The sequence below is a fragment of the Budorcas taxicolor genome, chromosome 3, assembly GCF_023091745.1.
Source record: "Budorcas taxicolor isolate Tak-1 chromosome 3, Takin1.1, whole genome shotgun sequence".
Classification (NCBI taxonomy): Eukaryota; Metazoa; Chordata; class Mammalia; order Artiodactyla; family Bovidae; genus Budorcas; species Budorcas taxicolor.
The window spans coordinates 52,382,228-52,404,112 of NC_068912.1; the positions used below are offsets into that span (position 1 = coordinate 52,382,228).

General features: G+C 36.5%; 1 protein-coding gene across 1 annotated transcript in view; it reads left to right on the plus strand.

The window, feature by feature from the left end:
- HFM1 (helicase for meiosis 1) overlaps positions 1-15,374 on the plus strand; it is a 114,229-nt gene extending 98,855 nt beyond the window's left edge. The window contains exons 32-38 of the mRNA XM_052637751.1: positions 849-928; positions 1,794-1,900; positions 7,696-7,809; positions 9,132-9,222; positions 14,206-14,317; positions 14,411-14,562; positions 15,305-15,374. Of these exons, the coding sequence (XP_052493711.1) occupies positions 849-928; positions 1,794-1,900; positions 7,696-7,809; positions 9,132-9,222; positions 14,206-14,317; positions 14,411-14,562; positions 15,305-15,374 (726 nt within the window). The remainder of the gene's footprint in view (positions 1-848; positions 929-1,793; positions 1,901-7,695; positions 7,810-9,131; positions 9,223-14,205; positions 14,318-14,410; positions 14,563-15,304) is intronic.
- Positions 15,375-21,885: the final 6,511 nt, after the last annotated feature.

A 21,885-nucleotide genomic window follows, 5' to 3' on the forward strand; every position in this document is an offset into this window, starting at 1 on the left:
GGACATGACTGAGTGACTTCACTTTCACTTTCTGGCTTGAGCAATTGGGGAAAATGTGGGGCCTCACTAGGGTAAAAACTCTAAAGGGAAAGCAAGTTTGGAGGAATAGAAACATGATAAAAGTTCATTTGAGAAATATTGAATTTGGAGGCCTACAAGATGTCTAGGTAAAGATGTTCTATAAACAGTTGGATATAGCTGTTTGAAAGTCAGGAGAGAGCTGAAGTAGAAAATTAAGAAAGAGAACGAGTTCAAATCTACAGAGAGCTACAGATTTGAGAGTCATTCATGTGTAGATGGTAACTGAAGCCATGGGAACAGATGAGATCTTTGAGAACATGTAGAGTAAAAAGAAAGAAGGCAACGGCACCCCACTCCAGTACTCTTGCCTGGAAAATCCCACGGACGGAGGAGCCTGGTGGGCTGCAGTCCATGGGGTTGCTAAGAGTCAGACACAGCTGAGCGACATCACTTTCACTTTTCACTTTCATGCATTGGAGAAGGGAATGGCAACCCACTCCAGTGTTCTTGCCTGGAGAATCCCAGGGACGGGGGAGCCTGGTTGGCTGCCGTCTATGGGGTCGCACAGAGTCGGACACAACTGAAGCGACTTTAGCAGCAGCAGCAGCAGAGTGAAAAGAGAAGATGGCCTAGTGAAGAAGAAGCATGAAGAATATCAGCATTTAAGAAGGGCCTGAGAAGGAGATTTGAATTGAGAATTAGCCTGTTTTTCTTATAATTTGTTGGTTTGGGGACTATGTGTGTCAGCAGGATTTTGCTGTTTGTCTCATTTGTTAAAAGGTATTGATGTGAAATTGATAGTTGAACTTGTTATTTTTCATTAATAGATGCAGGTGAATAAATCTCCAGGTGTGGACCTTAAAGACTTTGGTTTTGCTCCAAAACCTTCTCTTCCCAGTATAGCAAGGTACAAATATAATGTTAATATCTGAGGTAAACTATTCATCATAAACTGCTTCTCCAAATAATCATTTACTCAGAGAAAGATTGTTACTGGCTACCTTTAAATCATAGTAATTAGTTAGTTTTATAATGAGGTAATGACATCATAAGAGTTTTATCTTTTGTACCCCCAGGTTTTTTCAGAACTCTGTAGTTATAGTATATTTTTAACATAGATCAAATCATCTCTATGTTAATAATATCTCAGATTTATAAAATACTTTATAACTTAAAAATTGAGCTTTTGTGCATTATTTCTTTTGACCTTAGCAACAGCCTGGCTTATAAATCAAGGTATTTTTATCTCATTATATAGATGAAATAACCAAAGCTCATATTCCTAGTAAGCAGAGGGCTCTAGATGCGAACTCAGCATTCTTTTCCTATATTATGATGCCTGAAAAATAACATATATGTAATTTCCCTTCCAGATAAGGGCATTCCACATGCTGGGATGACATTTAATGTACTTAACAGTCAGTACAGAACAGCCACTGACCAATCAGAATAGATGCCAACAGTACTTCAAGAGATCCTAGCTTTTGTTATCTAACTGAAAGAAGCATTAGCAATAAATTTTTAAGGCTACACACAGATATCAGGAATCTATGGGGGCATGTGAAGATGACTACATGACCTAAGTAGTTGTCACTTCCATTAAACAGAAATTTTTTTAACCCTTTACTACTCAAGCTAGTACAGTTAATCATGGAAGTACTGAGTAGATGAACCAATTTTTTTCTCACTTATATGAATAAGTAGTTTTCAAAGTCAGATTAATTGTAATATTTTCTTTAACGTTTTCAATGGTTTTATTCATCTTTATAAAGGTCAGAATATTTAAACACACCTGAATTGCCTGTAATGGAGCAGAGGGATCAGCATGAGATCTATACAAAAAGTCAGCAACAACAACCATCTGCATATCAAGACAAAGGTAAATTACTATTGATATCGACTTGAAAGAGAATATGATTTATCACTACTTTGGACTGACAAGCAATGTTATTGAAAAACCAACATCTAAAATTATTATCATTACTAACGTCAACATTTTTCTCTTCAGTTATTGAACCAGTTTCAAATTCTTGGGTCTGTTATTTCAGATGGTCTTTCTGTGTCTGTCACAGATTTTTAGAATCTTTTCCTACATAGCTTTGACTGTTTGATTCATGTCAATGTATGGCAAAAAACATTACAATATTGCAAAGTAATTAGCCTCCAATTAAAATAAATTAATTAATTTAAAAAGATAATATGAGGAAAAGCTGAGAATATAAGGGCTCTTTGAACATTTAAAGTATTAAAATACCAAACTGTTACTTTTATGTGTCTTTAGAATTATTTGAAATAATTTTTTTGTTTATAAAATTAGTTTCATTTTACAAAATAGCTGTGTTACCTTGATAAAATTATTTAATCTCTTTTGAGCTTAATCTTATCTTTAAAATTAAGGAATAGAAAATTTAGTGACTTTAATATCTCTGTAGATCTTAAAACTATGATTTTTACAGTCTCTATGATAATGTGAGACTATAACCCAGTTTATCAGATATAACTCATTTAATAACACATATAAATTCTTCAGTGTTGGGCCTGGTTCCTCCTTAGTCCTTATCCTGCCATTAATAGTACCATTTCTTTGGGTCATGGTACCAATAGCCAGTCTGTTAAAACATGTAAGAAATAATTCTGGCCATAAAGTTGTTTATTCAAGTACCTGTACATAGAAATGGTAAGCTTGGGGTTTTCTGAAAACAATTTCTTATGTGTATTTTTTTTTACTTCTATTGCCACCCTTTCTCTTATTCTTTCACTCTATTGCTGTCACTAGCCATAATTTAAGATCTGAAGTAGGCAAGGACTTAAGTACCCACCACCCCTTATGACACAATGGCACTCATTAGACCCAATATCAAATTAAAAAAAAATCCCCTAACCTCACATAGAATATCAGAGCATTTATCCAATTTGTTGAAAGCCTGAAAAATATCATTACAACATGGATAGAAAGTGTAAGATTGTTAGCCCTCTTATCTTCATCTCTCTTCAACCAATAGCCCTCTAACTTACTCCTTGTATAGCTACTCTATCCCCTGCCCTTCTCCATACCAGAGTTTATCCTTCCCTCTAATTACTTTCATATTGTCTTTAAATAGTTTTTCTACTTCTGTTTCTTTCCTACCCGCCATTCCAAATGTGATTTTTATTATGATATAAAAGCCTCATCTAAATACTTTAAACCCCAATATTATTATACCCAATATTAATATACCCAGTATTACTATACCCATCTTTTACTGAATGCCTCCCCCATTTTTTTAAAGAAGTTGTATAATATAGTTATTAAACTTGCAGGATATAGAAATAATCTGTCTAGGTTCAAATCCTAGCTCATTTAGTAGTTGAGTGACTTTTCAAAACTTAGTTTGTCTCAATTCCATCATCTGGTTATATTTTAGGAATTTTAGGATTAAATGAGATAATGTATGTAAACTCTTAGTATAGTATCTGATACTGTTATTAATAGTAATTGAGTATATTCATTATACTTTTTACACATTAGTCTTTGGTGGTAAAACATATTTTAAATGTATTCAAATATTGCTCTTAAGACTGCTTTAAGAAAAACATGACATTTTTTTTATCATCTGTATTCCATGTTCAAGAAGAGAAGAAGAAAAGATTTTAGAAATTATATGAGAAAGTATGTTGAACTGTACAATTTAAATTGTAAGGGACTTTTGTGCAACTTCTCATCTTACAGTGAAAGAAGCCAAGACTCAAAGAGATTAAATGACTTGTCCAAAATCACATATCTAATTAATGGCAAGGCTAGAAATAGATTCCATATCTCTTGATTCCCAAGCAATACCATTTCTATAAAATGAAATTGACTTTTAGTTATCAGTGGAGAATTGAAAATCAAAACCTGTAATATATGAACTCTTTCAACTTTCCACCCCACAACTATATATTTTCTGTTTCTGTACTATCCTTAACTGTTTTATAAAAAGAATTATCTTTTCTTCTATTTAAGGTTTATCCTTTCATCTGTAATCTTAATTTTTCCAGTTCTGCCTCCCCTGGAACTTTTGGAGACTAGCTGTCTCTCTTCTTTTGCCCTTATTTTCAATATCTTCTCCCTAAGGTCTCTTTCTTTCCAGCATACAAATATGCTCAAGTCTCTTCCTTCTTTAGCTGCCAGTCCCCATCAAGCCAGGGCTTCTCAGGCAGTAAAGATTTTGCCTGCCAAGCAGGAGAACTGGGTTCAGTCCCTGGGTCATGAAGATCCCCTGGAAAAGGAAATAGCAGGCAACCCACTCCAGTATTCTTGCCTAGGAAATCACATGGACAAAGGAGCCTGGTGGGTGACAGTCCATGGAGTTGCAGAAGAATTGAACATGACTTCCCTGGTGTCTCAGAGGTTAAAGCATCTGCCTGCAATGCAGGAGACCCGGGTTCGATCCCTGGGTCGGGAAGATCCCCTGGAGAAGGAAATGGCAATCCACTCCAGTATTCTTGCTTGGAGAATCCCATGGACGGAGAATCCCATGGATGGAGAAGCCTAATAGGTTACAGTCCACGGGGTCGCAAAGAGTCGGACACGACTGAGCGACTTCACCTTCACCTTCACCTTAGCAATTAAACACCAGGCTTCCCTGGTGGCTCAAACAGTAAAAGCGTCTGCCTACAATGTGGGAGACCCGGGTTCGATCCCTGGGTAGGGAAGATCCCTGGAGAAGGAAATTGCAACCCACTCCCGTATTTTTGCTTGGAAAATCCCATGGACGGAGGAGCCTGATAGGCTACAGTCCATGGGGTCGCAAAGAGTCAGACACGTCTGAGCAACTTCACTTTACTTAGCAACTAAACAGCAGCAGCCCATCTAGCCAGATGGTCCTCTTCTCTATATTTCTGTTGCACTTTGTACCTACTTCTCTTTGTAGAACATAGATATGTATGTGTTATCAAGGTACAAAATTAGAATAATGTGAACTGGAGTTGAAGCTGGAGTGAAAGGATAGAGAAAGTTTTGGATAGTGTAGAGGTTATTTAAAGTGAAGAAAAATTTTACTGGAGTGAGCTTATAAGAGTATAAGGGGATTCTTTCTGGCATTATTAAAGTTTATTTATATAAAGTTTCAATTAAATAAATTATATTAAAATCTAAGACTGTAAATATTAAAACTAACCATTTCCTCATTATTCTACTACATTTTACGATTATCTGTATTCCTGGTGGCTCAGTGGGTAAAGTCTGCCTGCAGTGCAGGAGGACCGTGTTCAATCCCTAGCTTGGGAAGATCCCCTGCAGAAGGAAATGGCAACTCACTCGAGTATTCTTGCCTGGAGAATTCCATGGACAGAGGAACATGGTGGGCTACAGTCCATGGGGTCACAAAGAGTCAGACACGACTGAGTGACTAACACTAACACATGAGATTTACATCTATATTTGTATCTGTACGATGGAAATACTTCATAAAGAGGTGCTATTGTGCATTTCTTCCCAACTTTGCATTCAGTTGTGTCACACTGCTAGCTTGAAATCAATCATAGTGGGAATCTTTACATCATAGAAGTCAGCAAACAATACAAATCATGGCTTGACTTATTGCTTATACTTAAGAAAGTGATGGAGAAAATGTTAAAAGTGCAGGTTTGTCAGTGTCATGTCTGTAGCCCTTACATTGTGGATAGCATGGAAGATTGAAAGAATATTCTTCTAGCATTGGAAAATTATTATCTAATTCAGCAAAGAAGTTGCTTAAGTCTTTGGTTGAATGAATGAAGTTCCAACATGTCTTTGTTGTTTCACTTTTATTAAAGAAAGAAATTGAAGTCACTCAGTCATGTCCCACTCTTTGCCTCCCCATGGACTGTTGCCTACCAGGCTTCTCCGTCCATGGGATTTTCCAGGCAAGAATACTGGAGTGGGTTGCCATTTCCTTCTCCAACTTTTATTAAAGTCAACAAAAATATCAACCAATGTGTGAATTGACAAATGAATGTGAGAATTACATTTATCAATTGCAACCACATGTTGATACAGAACAAGAGTTTGGCAAAATTCAATGAAAACATTCAGTGATAATCAATTAGATGTGTGGAATTTACAATTGAACATGCTGTGTATTTTATCGTGTGTAAATTGTGTGCTACACATCCTTTCAGTTCAGTTCAGTTCAGTCGCTCAGTCGTGTCTGACTCTTTGCGACCCCATGAACCACAGCATGCCAGGCCTCCCTGTCCATCACCAACTCCCAGAGTCCACACAAACCCATGTCCATTGAGTCAGTGATGCCATCTAACCATCTCATCCACTGTCGTCCCCTTCTCCTCCTGCCCTCAATCTTTCCCAGCATCAGGGTCTTTTCAAATGAGTCAGCTCTCCGCATCAGGTGGCCAAAGTATTGGAGTTTTAGCTTCAACATCAGTCCCTCCAATGAACACCCAGGACTGACCTCCTTTAGGATGGATTGGTTGGATCTCTGTGCAGTCCAAGGGACTCTCAAGAGTCTTCTCCGACACCACAATTCAAAAGCATCAATTCTTCTGTGCTCAGCTTTCTTTATAGTCCAACTCTCACATCCATACATGACCACAGGAAAAACCATAGCCTTGACTAGATGGACCTTTGCTGGAAAAGTAATGTCTCTGCTTTTTAATATGCTGTCTAGGTTGGTCATAACTTTCCTTCCAAAGAGCAAGTGTCTTTTATTTTCATGGCTGCAATCACACATCCTTTACATATAACAAATACATACAATACATATATATACACAAGATTTTTTGGAGAAACAAATTATCACTATTTATTAACACACTGCTATGGAAAACTGCACAGGTAAAGACATTTAGTTTCCATAATAATCATATGTGTTAGGTACTATTATTATCCCTGTTCTGCAGAAGAGAAAACTAGGCTCAGAGTTTAAATTACTTGTCTAATATTATCCAACCAGTAAATGAGAAAGGTGGAATTTTCACCTGGGTAGTCTGACTCTAACCCAGGCTACATACAGTGGGTATTCTGGCTTTAAAACCAGGTTATGTACAGTGGATAACACTGAGGATATTTTAGCAGCAGAAAAATAAAGATATATTTTCATAGCAGTACTCAAAATTGACTACTTGTAAGGAAAGGAGATGGGAAGGAAGCCCATTTTAGAAGCTATTACAATCCAATCTTGTAATAAGATTATTCTTATGCCGGAATTAAGAAGGAAAATTAATTTTATCTATAAAAATACCTTGAAAATTAAATTTAGTGTAGCAATCAATCACTACATGTAATGTAGTAAATAAAACTGGTTGACTACAATACTCAATAATGCTTGACCCCAGTGCTTTAGAAAACTACTACTCAAGACCTCTGTTTAGTATTAATAGTTGAAAAATGTGTTTCATATGTCAATAGATAATGATGCTTATGGTTTTAAAAGTACCTATGGCAACCCACTCCAGTACTCTTGCCTGGAAAATCCCATGGACAGAGGAGCCTGGTAGGCTGCAATCCATGGGGTCGCACAGAGTCGGACACGACTGAAGTGACTTAGCAGCAGCAGCATACTTACTTATACAAACACATGACAGATTTTTCTTGATGGACCTATTCTACAACTTCAAGTGAAAAAGCCCCTCAAACAATTCTGTTCAACAGAAATTTTAATGCATCTGGAAACTAGAATTTGACAGATGCGATTAAAAGTAATTTCTCATTTTCAGAAGTTTTGAAAGTGAACTTTGAATTCGGAAATGAAATTTGGGATGACTTTGATGATGAAAACTTAGTAGAAATTACTAGCTTTTCAGCTGAAACTGAGAAGACAAAAACATCAGGTAAATAGCATGAAATATATTTCATTTGTATATATTTTTGTATATATGTATTATATGTATTTTATTTGAAATGTATGTATTTTAGAATGAAATAATTCATGAGAAATTCCTTGAATGTTTTTCAGTCAAGTTTTTGAAACTAATTTTATTTGCCTTTTTGGTGCATGTACTTAATTAGCTTTGATTTATTCAGATTATAAATTTTAGCAAAACTAAAAATGTGGCCCTCTCACAAATAACATTTCCTATCCCTAGGACAGAGGTCAAGATTATTCCATAATGATGATATAGCAAATGAGCTTTTCTATTCTGTTGTCCCTTCTCTTGTTAAAGGCTGTATTCAAATTAAGATTTATTGAATTTTCCCTCGTAAAAGAGACTATCCTGCTCTCCATTTTAGGATTCACATGTTCTGGTAATATTTTTGAAAGACAAAAATGTTCCATTTTTTTTTCAACTTATTTTGCCTTGGGGTACAGCTGATTAACAATGTTGTGATAGTTTCAGGTGAACAGTGAAGGGACTCAGCCATATATATACATGTACCCATTCTCCCCCAACTCCCATCCCATCCATGCTGCCACATAACATTGAGCAGAATTCCAAGGACCAGCATTAGGTTGCTGGGGTTGGGAGGGGCAGGGAGGAGGATGGGCGAAAGCAATAGTTAGGGAGTTTAGGATCGACATGTAAACAACTGCTATATTTTAAAATATTCTATTTTTAAAAATATTTTTATATGCTAGTAAACAACATAAAAATATTATTTCTAGCAGAAATAATACATGAATTGACTTTTCAGGAATAAATAATTAAGAGGAAATGATTAGTTTCTCCTGTATTAGATATTGTGTTTAAATCATATACAATCCAAAAATAATGGAACTAGGCCTTTGAGTTACTTGCAGATTCAGCCTATTTCACTAAAACAGAGAAGTGAAAACCTTGGTAAGTATAAGACAAGATAACGAGATGGAGAGACTGTCCAAGGATGGCTGACAGCAGGAAGTCAGCCCTTTGCAGATCACTGAAAATATTGAATAACTTCGACTTAATCATTTACATGGCTTATAAATGAATAAAAATGGTTTGGGGGCCTTTTAATATAGTAAGTAATAAGCTAACCTATGTGTTACGTAGTTTTACTCCATTAACTTCACTCCTTTGTTTTATATATGTACAGTAAATTTAATTATTGAGAATTTTTCATTCTCTCTTTAACCAGATCATATCTGTTTGGAGAGAGTCCTTGTAGAACTTGTGAAAATCTTTATTCATCTGTTTCTTGGTATTTTATTTCAAAATGTTATCTCTTTACCTAGGATTTGGGAACACTTTGAGTTCAAGTACTGGGGAAAGTAAGCTACCATTCCAAGAATCAAAAGGCCAATTCCAAAGAGAAACGTCTAAGAGGCAAGTTTTAGAACTTTGGTTTCAAATACTTACGACTTTATATTTTTATGACTTGTAAGTAGAGAGGAGGATCATGTCATTAGATGGCAGAGAAGCAGTAGGGTATCAGCCAAGCTAAGCCCTCTTAATCTTAGAGCAGTGTTTCTCAAAGTCCTCTTGTCAGACCACACAAATCAAAATTACCTTGTGTGTGTGTGTGTGTGTGTGTGTGTGTGTGTGTGTGTGTGCTTAGTCACTCAGTTATGTCCAACTCCTAGGGGAACACATTAAAAATGCACATTACTGGGCTCCCATGCTAGACTTACTGAATCATGGTCTCTGGGGCTGAGGTGAGGAATCTTCACTTTTCACAAGATGTGAAAACCAAATAAGAGTTTGACAGGGAGATGGACTTCCCTGGTGGTTCAGTGGTTAAGAATCTGCCTTCCAGTGTAAGGAACACAGGTCGATCCCTAGTTGGGGAACTAAGATCCCACAGGCCGTGGGGCAACTAAGCTCATGCACTGCAACTTCTGAGCCCACGTGCCGTAACAGAAGGATCTCACCTGCTGCAACATAGATCCCAAAGATCCTGTGTGTTGCATCTAAAATCAGACACAGCCAAAATAAATAAACATTACAAAAACAGAACTGAGTTTAACAGGTATAAAAGAAAAAGACTAATAGCTGAAAAAAGAAGAGAAGTGAAAGGCAAAGGAGAAAAGGAAAGCTATACCTATTTGAATGCAGAGTTCCAAAGAGTAGCAAGGAGCGATAAGAAAGCCTTCCTCAATGATCAATGCAGAGAATTAGAGAAAAACAACAAAATGGGAAAGACTAGAGATCTCTTCAAGAAAATTCGAGATACCAAGGGAACAATTCATGCAAAGATGGGCACAATAAAGGACAGAAATGGTAGGGACCTAACAGAAGCAGAAGATATTAAGAAGAGGTGGCAAGAATACAAAGAAGAACTATACAAAAAAGAGCTTCATGACCCAGATAATCACGATGATGTGATTACTCACCTAGAGGCAGACATCCTGGAATGCAAAGTCAAGTGGGCCTTAGGAAGCACCACTACGAACAAAGGTAATGGAGGTGATGGAATTCCAGTTGAGCTATTTCAAATCCTAACAGATGATGCTGTTAAAGTGCTGCAGTCAATATACAAGCAAATTTGGAAAACTCAGCAGTGGCCACAGAACTGGAAAAAGTCAGTTTTCATTCCAATCCCAAAGAAAGGCAATGCCAAAGAATGCTCAAACTACCGCACAATTGCACTCATCTCACACACTAGTAAAGTAATGCTCAAAATTCTCCAAGCGATACTTCAATAGTACATGAACCGTAAACTTCCAGAGGTTCAAGCTGGATTTTAAAAAGGCAGAGGAACCAAAGATCAAAATGCCAACATCTGTTGGATCAACAAGAAAGCAAGAGAGTTCCAGAAGAACATCTATTTCTGCTGTATTGACTACGCCAAAGCCTTTGACTGTCGGGAACACAACAAACTGGAAAATTCTGGGAGAGATGGGAATACCAGACCACCTGACCTGCCTCCTGAGAAATCTGTATGCAGGTCAAGAATCAACAGTTAGAACTGGACATGGAACAACAGACTGGTTCCAAATCAGGAAAGGAGTACGTCAAGGCTGAATATTACCCTGCTTATTTAACTTCTATGCAGAGTACATCTTGAGAAACACTGGGCTGGATGAAGCACCAGCTGGAATCAAGATTGCTGGGAGAAATATCAACAACCTCAGATATGCAGATGACACCACTCTTATGGCAGAAAGTGAAGAAGAACTAAAGAGCCTCTTGATGAAAGTGAAAGAGGAGAGTGAAGCTCAACATTCAGAAAACTAAGATCATGGCATCTGGTCCCATCGCTTCATGGCAAATAGATGGGGAAACAATGGAAACAGTGGCAGACTTTCTTTTCTTGGGCTCCAAAATCACTGCAGATGGTGACTGCAGCCATGAAATTAAAAGATGCTTGCTTCTTGGAAGAAAAGCTATGACCAACCTAGAGAGCATATTAAAAAGCAGAGACATTACTTTGCCAACAAATGTCTATCTAGTCAAAGCTATGGTTTTTCCAGTAGTCATGTATGGATGTGAGAGTTGGACCGTAAAGAAAGATGAGTGCCAAAGAATTGATGATTTGAACTGTGGTGTTGGAGAAGGCTTTTGAGAGTCCCTTGGACTACAAGGAGATCCAACCATTCCATCCTAAAGGAAATCAGTCTGAATTTTCATTGGAAGGACTGATGCTGAAGCTGAAACTGCAATACTTTGGCCACCTGATGCAAAGAACTGACTCATTTGAAAAGACCCTGATGCTAGGAAAAATTGAAGGCTAGAGAAGGGGATGACAGAGGATGGGATGGTTGGATGGCATCACTGACTCAATGAACATGAGTTTGAGTAAATTGGAGTTGGTGATGGACAGGGAGGCCTGGCATGCTCAGTCCATGGGGTCGCAAAGAGTCGGACATGACTGAGCAATTGAACTGTATGCATTCCAGGTAGAAGAGTGTATGTAAAGGGATAAGGTTTGAAAAGGCATCTGGTGCTCAAAGGTCAGTAAAGTGGGTCAGTGTTGCCACAGAATTAAGGCTGAGATTGCTGAGGTCTGTGAGGGGCCATGAATACCATATTTAGATACCTGTGCTGTATCCAGTACATCAGGGTTCACAGACTCAAACAGCTTCCAGATCTGATGGGCCAAGGGTAACTGCAGAGTGCCCCCTCTAAAGGGAATAACCGCGGCTCAGAGTTAACCAGATGTTGCAGTGCAGGAACTGTAAGTCTAGTGTTGTCAGATTTTCTGATTTTTTAAAAAAGCTAAGAATCTAAAATTTATGTGACATCTCCTGACATTTAAATTTTGACAACTAATTTTTTTAAGTATCTGCAGCACCCCTTATCCAAAAAATAATAATAATGCTTATATACCCATTGTAGCCTAGCCAGCTCTGGGTTCCGATCTCCATGGTAGGCAGTGAAGAACCATCCAAGATTTTAAAGCTATGTAAGCCTATTTAAGCTTATACTATTAAGATTATATAATTCAATCAGAAAAATACCATTCCAGCAGTGATATGTAGAATGAATTGTAGAGGGTGGGACCACCAGGAGCATAGTGGCCAGTGAGAAAGGCAGGCTATGATAAGGCCTCAACTGGGGCAGAGGTGATAGAAACTGAGAGATAGAATTGGATTTTTCAGTCATTTCAAGAGTGGATTTAGAAATAGATAGAATATTGCAGTAAAGGAACAGGGAAGAATAAATGACAAGTGGGTAGACATAAATATTACTTAAGGATATAGAGCACATGAGACATTTGAAAAAAAATAATATTAGAAATGTTCAACATAAAGTATCTTTGTAGAAATGTAAAATACATTTGTATGTTGCACCTGATTAGAACTTAAGAGAGAGAAGTTGTAGCCAGAACCAAAACTTTCCCACAGAGAAGAAATAGTGGTAACTTATTCAGGGTTCAGTTTTCTACTAAAGAGTTATTTCTCCTACTTTAAAATTTTTTTTAAGTTTGTAAGTGTCATATGATAATTTTGCTATTATTTAGTCATTTTACTGAACATTAGTATCAACATCACAGAATCATAGATTTCATAGAATTCCAGAGTTGAAAGGAATTAAATGTCATTTAGTCTCCCTTCCACTGGGTCCTTGAATAACCATCCAACATTACCAGCATGTAATCATGCTGTTTCCACCAAGACAATTCCAGTGACCAGGAGCTTATTCATTCTACAGTGCTCGTTTCATGTTTGGATTTCTCAGGTCATTCACTAGCTTTTAAAATTTGTCTTTTTATCATTTCCATTCATTGGTTCTAAGTCATACAGAGTAAACAGATTAGAAGCATCACAGTGGAAAAAAGCCATGGGTGTCAAGAAAGTAGGCAAATCAAAGTAGGAAAGTAACAAGGCATATGAACAGTGTTGTGTACCACAACTTTAGAAAAGTACAAATAATTTTGGAAGAGTTTAAAAGTGACCAACAGAAAATAGATGGGTTTAAAATGGACTTCTATCAAGAAACCTCTGAGAAACTGGTGCCAGAAGTTGCTGCTGGGAAGGCCTGTGAGCGCTGAGGGTCTATGATGAAAAGGAGACACATGCTCTTCCTTTCATACTCTTTTTACTGTTTTAATTCCTTGCCATTCCTTGCTATAAGAGATAGAAAGATTCTGTCCTAGCAATATGTGTGGTTCTTCCCTACACCATCTGCTATTTGTGGCTCCTTGCATGACTGTCACATTTTAGCCTGTGTGAGCTTAAATCGTCACCTCCTCAGAGTGGCATCCATGACCGTCTTTTTAAAGTGGGTTTGTGCTCCACACTGTTATCTACTATATTATTACTCAGTTCATTTGCTTCATATCACTTCAGGATCTGTAATTATGTTTACTGTTTGTTTATTGTCTGCACCTGTGTAGATGATCACCTCCTAAAGATTTGTTTACCGCTTATACTTAGCTCCTAGTGCAATATGTGGCTTATGGTAGTGAATCATAAATGCTTTTAATGAATGAATCTAATATAAAAGACTAAAGATGAACACAAAGATACAGTTACACATGAGAAGATAACTAGAGATGCCTGTCTACAGTGAGACCAAAATAGGGAAAGGATACTGAAAGTTAAGCAAGTGGGATTTAGAGAAGATTTATGGACTACTTGATTACAGATGATTAAGACTCAATTCTAATGAAAACTGCTGAATGATTGTTTCTGTAGGCCTTTAAAAGTAGTATTCGTATTTAATTTGGAATATATAAATTGCTTTTTTGTCAAAAAGAAAGAGACACCAACTTCACCATGAGTCTAAGATATAGAGCATCAATTTTATGGGTGATAAGTATGATAAACTAATCATATTTTCCAAAGAATTGCTGTTGATCTAAATTAGAATGGTTTGTTTCTCTTATATGCCATATTTGACCAAGTAATTCATTTTGATTTTTAGTTTTGTTTCATCACATGAGAAGCCAGATATTTATTTATCAAATTCTGCTGTGTCCAAGTTTGGTGCATCCTCCATGACACAATTACCTCAACAATCTGGAAATGCAAGTATTATAAAAAGAAACACTTCTCTCTTTTTTATTTTAAATACTGCCTGAAGAGTTAAACCTTCAATGGTTGCTGACTTTTTTAACCTCAAAATATAGGTCCATTTACAAGAAAGAAAACAACAAAGTCTGTCACCAGAGATTGAAAAGCTATGCTTTACTCGCTCTGAAAAAATATCAAACTCTTCAAATTTTAATAAGAAAGTGGATTGCTTTATTAGAAATGAATGTAAAAAGGAGATTGATTTCAGGTAAGAACTCTTTAAAAATATTTTAAGACTATACAAGTGAAAGCTTTCTACAAAGAATTTCAGCATTCCTTTTCCCTTGGTTCATTTTAAGGATCAGAACCTAAATGTTTTATTTACTTAAAGATGTAAAAATTTTAGACCGCTGGTAAGCTAAGCTCCTTAAGATAATTCAAAATATCAAATATCTCAATTTTTGAGAACCTATGTTTTTGATGCTAGCAATTAAAACACTGTGTTACATTGATAAACTTTTTTACTAATTTGAATACAATATGTTGATAATATGAAATATGAGGTCACTTGAGAAATGAGATCAGCTAATTTTTCTAATGTTCTAGTTGTATTTCAGCCCCCAACTTCTGTTATAATTCTACAGGTTCAAAGAAGAAGTCCGGTTAAGTCTAATCAGTGCCCCTACTGCTGATCGTTTTTATGGTTACTTTTAGCAGTTTCCCTCTTCCTCTTGAATAGTCAAGGTTTCAAGACCTGTTGACAGTGATTAAATGGTGCTACTTTCTAATATGTCTAAAGAAATATCTATCTAATATACTTGTCTCTACCTTTCATAGTTCATGAATTCTAATTTCCTCCAGACTTCCTATAAGATTATGCCTGTTGAAGTTCATTTGATAAATTACCTCTCAGCAATCTTCAAGTTTATCCATTTTATATTTTTAGTACATTATTTATTATAAATCTGTATTATAAAAATAGTTACTTTTACATTTGCTTTTCCCCCCAGTAGGTATCATCCTGATGATGAAGCTGACGAAATAAAGTCTTTTCTGGGAATATTTGATGGTATTTTCTAAAACAGACAAAAATGCTTTTTATATTAATAAGACAAAGTATAAAGACACCTTACAAAGCATGATTTTTATTTTTAAAAAGTAGTTCATACTTGTTCAGATTTTTTTTTCTTGGATTTGACCAACTTTGTTGGCTTTTTTTGCAACAAAATATTTGGACTGATTTTTCCCCCATAATATTGTAACTTCATGAAAAGCACTTTTATGGTGGCTTTGTTTCATAAGCTGACAATTAAACTTCATTTAGAGATAATTATTTGGTTATTAATTGGATTTAGACCAGAAGCAATTTAATATTTTCTTAAGAAGAAATTCTGTGAAGGCCAAATGTTTGTAGGTCAGTAAATCTATTTATTGTATCAATTTTTCACCATTAATTTACTAAAGGATTTTTTTTTTACTAAAGATTTTTGAGAATCCAGTGACTGTCTGAACCTATTCTTATATCATTTCAAGCAACAATAAAGGAAACGTTAATCAGTGTAGACTGTCTTCCTTTAACTTGTTTTTTAATGTGGTGAATTCTAAAACTTTGTTATGTTGATTTTTAATACAGCAAAAGTTATATGATATTATTTTCCAGTGAGTTATCTCTCAGATTTCTTTATTAGTAAGTAGTATTATAGGCACTCTGCTGCTGCTGCTGCTAAGTTGCTTCAGTTGTGTCCAACTCTGTGCAACCCCATAGATGGCAGCCCACCAGGCTCCCCCGTCCCTGGGATTCTCCAGGCAAGAACACTGGAGTGGGTTGCCATTTCCTTCTCCAATGCATGAAAGTGAAAAGTGAAAGTGAAGTCGCTCAGTCATGTTTGACTCTTTGCAACCCCATGGACTGCAGCCTACCAGGCTCCTCCGTCCATGGGATTTTCCAAGCAAGAGTACTGGAGTGGGGTGCCATTGCCTTCCCCGACAGGCACTCTAAGCAGTTTTTATTATCTAATTTATTTATAGATACAGTGTGAAGTTGAAGCCACTTCAAAAGTTTTAGGAGTTTTTCTTCAGATATAAAAGCCTTAGAGACAAGAGAAGTCGAGAAGAAGATGAGGTTGTTGGCTGTTATTAGTAAACATTTATGAGGCATCATATGTATTAAACTTAGAACAAGTTTAAGAGACTTTGTCTCTGTTGAAAAGTAAGAGCAACCAGCCCTTATTTTAGTCATCTTTACAATTGGTGTTTCTGCATCTGAATCAATCATGCTGCAACCTTTAAAGGTTATTAAACACCATTAAAATAAAAAATTGGTTCACTGCAGTCTGCTCATCTAGCATACATAGACTTTGACACTAAAGAAATAGCAGTTTAATTTAAGAAGACTTATTGTGATCTGCTAAGTGAAAAGTACTGTGCCTGGTAGTGCAAAGGATACAAATGATGAAGACACTATTTTTGCTCTCATGGAGCTTTACATTCTGGCAGAGAAGTTAAGACCTATAATATAACAATAATAAATATAGAATACATTAGAGAAGTGGGCCTCAAGTTTCAGGATGTGTTGGAATATTCTAGAGAGCTTCTTTGAAAACAGATTGCTGAGCACCATACCCAGTTTCTGATTCAATAGATCTGAGATGGGGCCTAGAATTTGCACTTCTAACAAATTCCCAAGTGATGCTGATACTGCTATTCCAGGGACTACACTTTGAGAATCACTGCAATAGAGATTTAAAGAACTATAGGAGTTCTGGAATTCCCTGATGGTACAGTGGAAGGGGTCCACCTGCCAACACAGAGGACATGGGTTCAATATCTGGTCTGGGAAGATTCCACATGCCATGCAGCAGCTAAGCCTGTGCACCACAACTACTGAGTCTGCACTCTAGAGACAGTTCACCCCAATTGCTGAGCCCCTGTGCTGCAACTGAAGCCCGTACACCGAGAGCCTGTGCTCCACACCAAGAGAAGCCGCCACAGTGAGATGCCCGCACCACAATGAAGAGTAGCCCCTGCTAGCCGCACCTAGAGAAAGCTTGCGTATGCAACGAAGACCCAGCTCAACCAAAGTAAATAAAGAATATTTTTTAAAAATAAGGAACTATAGGAATCTGTAAGAGAGAATTATCCTGACTATGGGGTCAAGGAAGCCTTTATAGGGATAAAAATTTGAACTGAGCTTTGAAAGATGAATAAGATTTTGATGGGCAAATACATGAGAGAAGGACATTGTAGGCTGAGGGGACAGTGAGCAAAGCTCTGAGGGAGGAATAATGAATAGATAATTATAAACATAGGTAAATGTTGTAGATGTTTGATCTATACCTTGAGGTCACTTTGTGGAAGACTTTAGATGTTAAAATAAGAAGCTTGAACTTTACTTGCAAACTGATGTTTCCCAAACTTTGCTCATCATAAGAAATGTATGGATAATATAGTAAGTACACAAACTTGGCAGACTTCATCTCAGAGCAACTAATTCAGAATCACCAGTGAACAGAACTAGGAGTTCTATGGTTTTAAGAAGCACTCCAGGTCATTTTCTATCATCAGGCCAATTTTAGAAACACTTGGGTAGATAATTTCCCATTTGAGCAAGTGCTTACCTGGAAAAGTATGTGTATGTTAAATATATGTAATTCAAAACCTTGTTATGTATACTGACCTCTTAAAGGAGTACAGTCACTGGGTATTCTTTCCATGAAGTGAATAATAACCCTACATTCTCCTATTTATTAGCTAATGCTCTAAATACATGGGGTTAACTTATTCCTAGAGAATGAACCATACAACAGAGTTTTCACAAAAATCTTTGTTGGGTTAAATTTCCAGAAGTTCTTTTTTATTAAAAATGTCCTTAATTGGCTGTTTGGCAGCTACCTCATAGGTATGGAGTGAGAATTTAGTAAGCCACTACATAGAAAGTTCTTAGTTTAAGTACTAATACATAGTATGTGTTCGATGAATGGTAAGTAACTATTTGTACTGAAAATAAATATTCCTTAACAGCGCTTCAAATAACCCATTGGGAAGGGGTGAGATAATACAGTATTTAGTTGTCATGTCTGAGTTGTGTTAAATCACATGGGACTTGAATAATGAACTCTTGATTTCCACAGATCATCCATAGAAAAGATTTTAATCTTAGACCTCCCTCCTATATGTACCTCCTCATGCTTTCAAAGAGGTCCCCTCCATTCCCATTCCCTCCTCGCCAACATTCTTGGTTGGTTTATGGTCAGAGCACACAAATCTACTGTAATATTATGATAAGTAAAATATAATTGTAAATCTTTGGCACATTCTAATACATTCTAAAGCCAAATACAAATGATTGCTGGATTACTCACTTTTCTAGATGTTATCACAATTTACTCCTTAGCAGATTATGAAATAGTCTCTTTACCAAGACTCCATTTCTAGAAAATAGGAACAACAGGAACTGTAGGGACTATACTGTTCAAGGACCCCTAATCTAGAGGGAGAGCACTGGATACCTGTGCATCCTAGATAATAACAGGTATGTATAGAAAAGGTACCAGTGAGGAAGAAATCAGGGCAAAGAGGAGTAAACTAAGCTAAGCTTAGAATTAAGCTAAGTGAGTAAGCTAAGAATTTAGTGTGAGTTTTGATTAGTTAGTGGAACAAACAAAACAAAAGGGAAAATGCTGCCACTTTCTATTTCTTGGTATTTCAACTCCTGGCTGCCAGTAGTTAAAGACCTTGCTACCTAAACTCTGATCCGAAGACCAGTAACATGGGAGATATCTGCGAGTTGATTAGAAGGTCTTGGGCCTCCCTCCAGACCTTCTGAGTCAGAATCTGCATTTTAACAAGATCCTCAGGTGATTATGTGCACATTAAAGCGTAAGAAGCACTTGTTTTCACTGGAAAGGAAGAGAACAGGATGATATCAGAATTTTAAGAGGATCCATTCCAGAAGACAATTATAAAAGAGTAATGATTATTACTTGGTTTTCTGCACATATATTTCCTATTTTAAATGTAGCACGGTGGTATAGCTCTTCTTTAATTACCTCTCAGTATAGGTTGTTTTCTTCACCAACTGTCTAAATTATCTTTATAATTCTCATACATCAACTGGGTATTTTGTTATGTAGCTTTGAGAGGCACTTAGATGCCCTATAGAGTTTTGTTTTATTAACGTAACATAAAAGCAATAATTCAGGCTTCCCTGGCGGCTCAGTAATACAATCCACGTGCCAATGCAGGAGACACGTTTCGATCCCTGATCCGGGAAGATCCCACATGCCTCATAGCAACTAAGCCTGTGTGCCACTACTGTTGACACTGTGCTCTAGAGCCCGGGAGCCACAGCTACTAAGCCCACGTGCCACACTACTGAAGTCCGCACACCCTAGATCCTGTGCTCCGCAATGAGAAGCCACAGCAATGACAAGCCCATGCATCACAACTAGAGAATATCCCATTTACCACTACTAGAGAAGAACGTGCACGCAGTGAAGCCCAGCACAACCTTAAATAAATAAATACATACATAAAATTTTAAAAAATTAGAGCAGATAATTCAAAAGAGCAATCTTTGTCTTTCTTATTTTCACATTTCAATTCAGAAACCTTTCCCTAAACTAACACCTGCTTTAAAAATCCCTACATACTTCAGAAAAACAAAATGAACCCAAACAAATCCAAACAAAATAACCCAAACCCCACATAGCATTCTGAAAGATTTAGAAAAGTGTCCATAAACCTACAGTCATGAATTTTATGTTGTAGTTATAAAATGTTTTATTAAAAGAGGAATTAAAATTCAGCTGACATTAACATTTTGCCTGAAGTTACCTCCTGTGACAGTAGATGGCTTTAAACCTTTAAAACTATACAAATGACTAAAGTCACCTTTGTTTTTATTATTTCCAAATTGTTAACTTTGGAAACAACTTGTACCAATTAGAACTTTTTTTAAAGCTAAAAGAATTTTGCTACAATTTTTTTCATTTCAAGTTTATTAAAATTTTAGCAAGACAAGTTGTTCAGGTTACAGATTATCAAAAGATCAGCTCAAGTTTAAGTCACATTAAAAAGAAAAAAAAAGCCAAAAACCTAAATACAATGAAAATACAGAAATAACATAAAGGAAATTCATCAACAGGTCTCTAAACTTGAAAATTGAGACAAAATAGAAATTAATTTGTACAACTCACTCATCCACTTTTGCCTCCATTTGTCCTAGGGCTTGCTTGATAACATGATCAAATTTTTATTTTTGTTATGCACATGCTCATTTTCTTGACCATTTGATTTTTGGTTTTCCTTTTCCACTGAGGTTCTGGTCTCATGTTCCTGGTAGGAATCTATTTTCAAGTATAGGAGTATCTCTTCTGAGTAGACAATAGACTGGAGTCATGTTCAAGATTTTCAGCTTCATTTCACTAGATGCATTTTTCTTTAATTTTTCCTTTTTTCTGTTTTCAGGAATTTTTTCATGTTTCTTTTTTCTTTTTAAAAATTTTCTTCAGAAGCACTTTCAGAATCAGAAGACTGAGACTCTCTTGAGCTATCTGAGTCATGGGATGATGGTGAGGATGGTGATGATGACTTATGCCTTTTCTCCTTAGTTTTAGTTTGGGAATTAGCTCTCTGCAACTGAATATTTGCACCTCAGCAAATGGCTTTCTAGCTGCATCTGTTTTCTGATTTTTCTCTCTTACACAACTTCTTGACCATATCTCTGCTCACTATATCATTAATAGTGATAGATTTGTGCAAGAAGTCTCATTTCTTAATATGATCTATGGAAAACATTGCAGCTATACTAATCTCCAGTATAAAAATTCAGATCTGAGTCTCAAGGTGGATGCTCAAATGTTAAACATGCTTTCTTTTATAAAAAAACTTCCTAAGTAAGGCCATCTGGCACATAGAACATAGATGGCATATACCCTTAATCTTTACATTAGCCCTAAGAGGTAAATTCTCTTGTTATGTATATATTTTATACATGTGTATGTGCATTCTGAGTCGATCCAGTCATGTCCTACTCTTTGTGACCTCACGGACTGTAGCCTGCCAGGCTCCTGTCCATGGGGTTTTTCTAGGGAAGAATACTGGAGTGGGTTGTCCTCTTTGCAGGTCACCTGTCAACATCAGTAGACATCTCTTCTTCCCATTTGGCAATGAGCCTCAGGTAATTTTTTTTTTTTTTTTGGTTTTCACGCTTAAGCTTCTGTTCTTTAACCTGCTTTTTGTCCTGCCTTCAGATTCCTGAAGCCTATTTGTTTATCTTTCCTAGGTCAATGACTTCATTTTGAAACCCAGTATTTTGAAGAGAGAGAGGAGAGCCTGTGTTCAACAAAATCCTTTTTGTAAAGACAACTTGGTTTTGTCTGTTAGTGTTGTGTCATAAAGCTTTCTGTCTGCTGTATGTGAAAACTACCCTAAAAAAGACAGAGAAGAAACCCAGTTATTTGTGACATTTTCCAGCATCATAGGACTTAGGCATTATCTGCCTGAAATATGGGTCTCATCTTGCCTCTTTCCCCCATAATAAATAGTTACATGTGATTTTTTTTCTCCATCTATCATCTATGAATATACT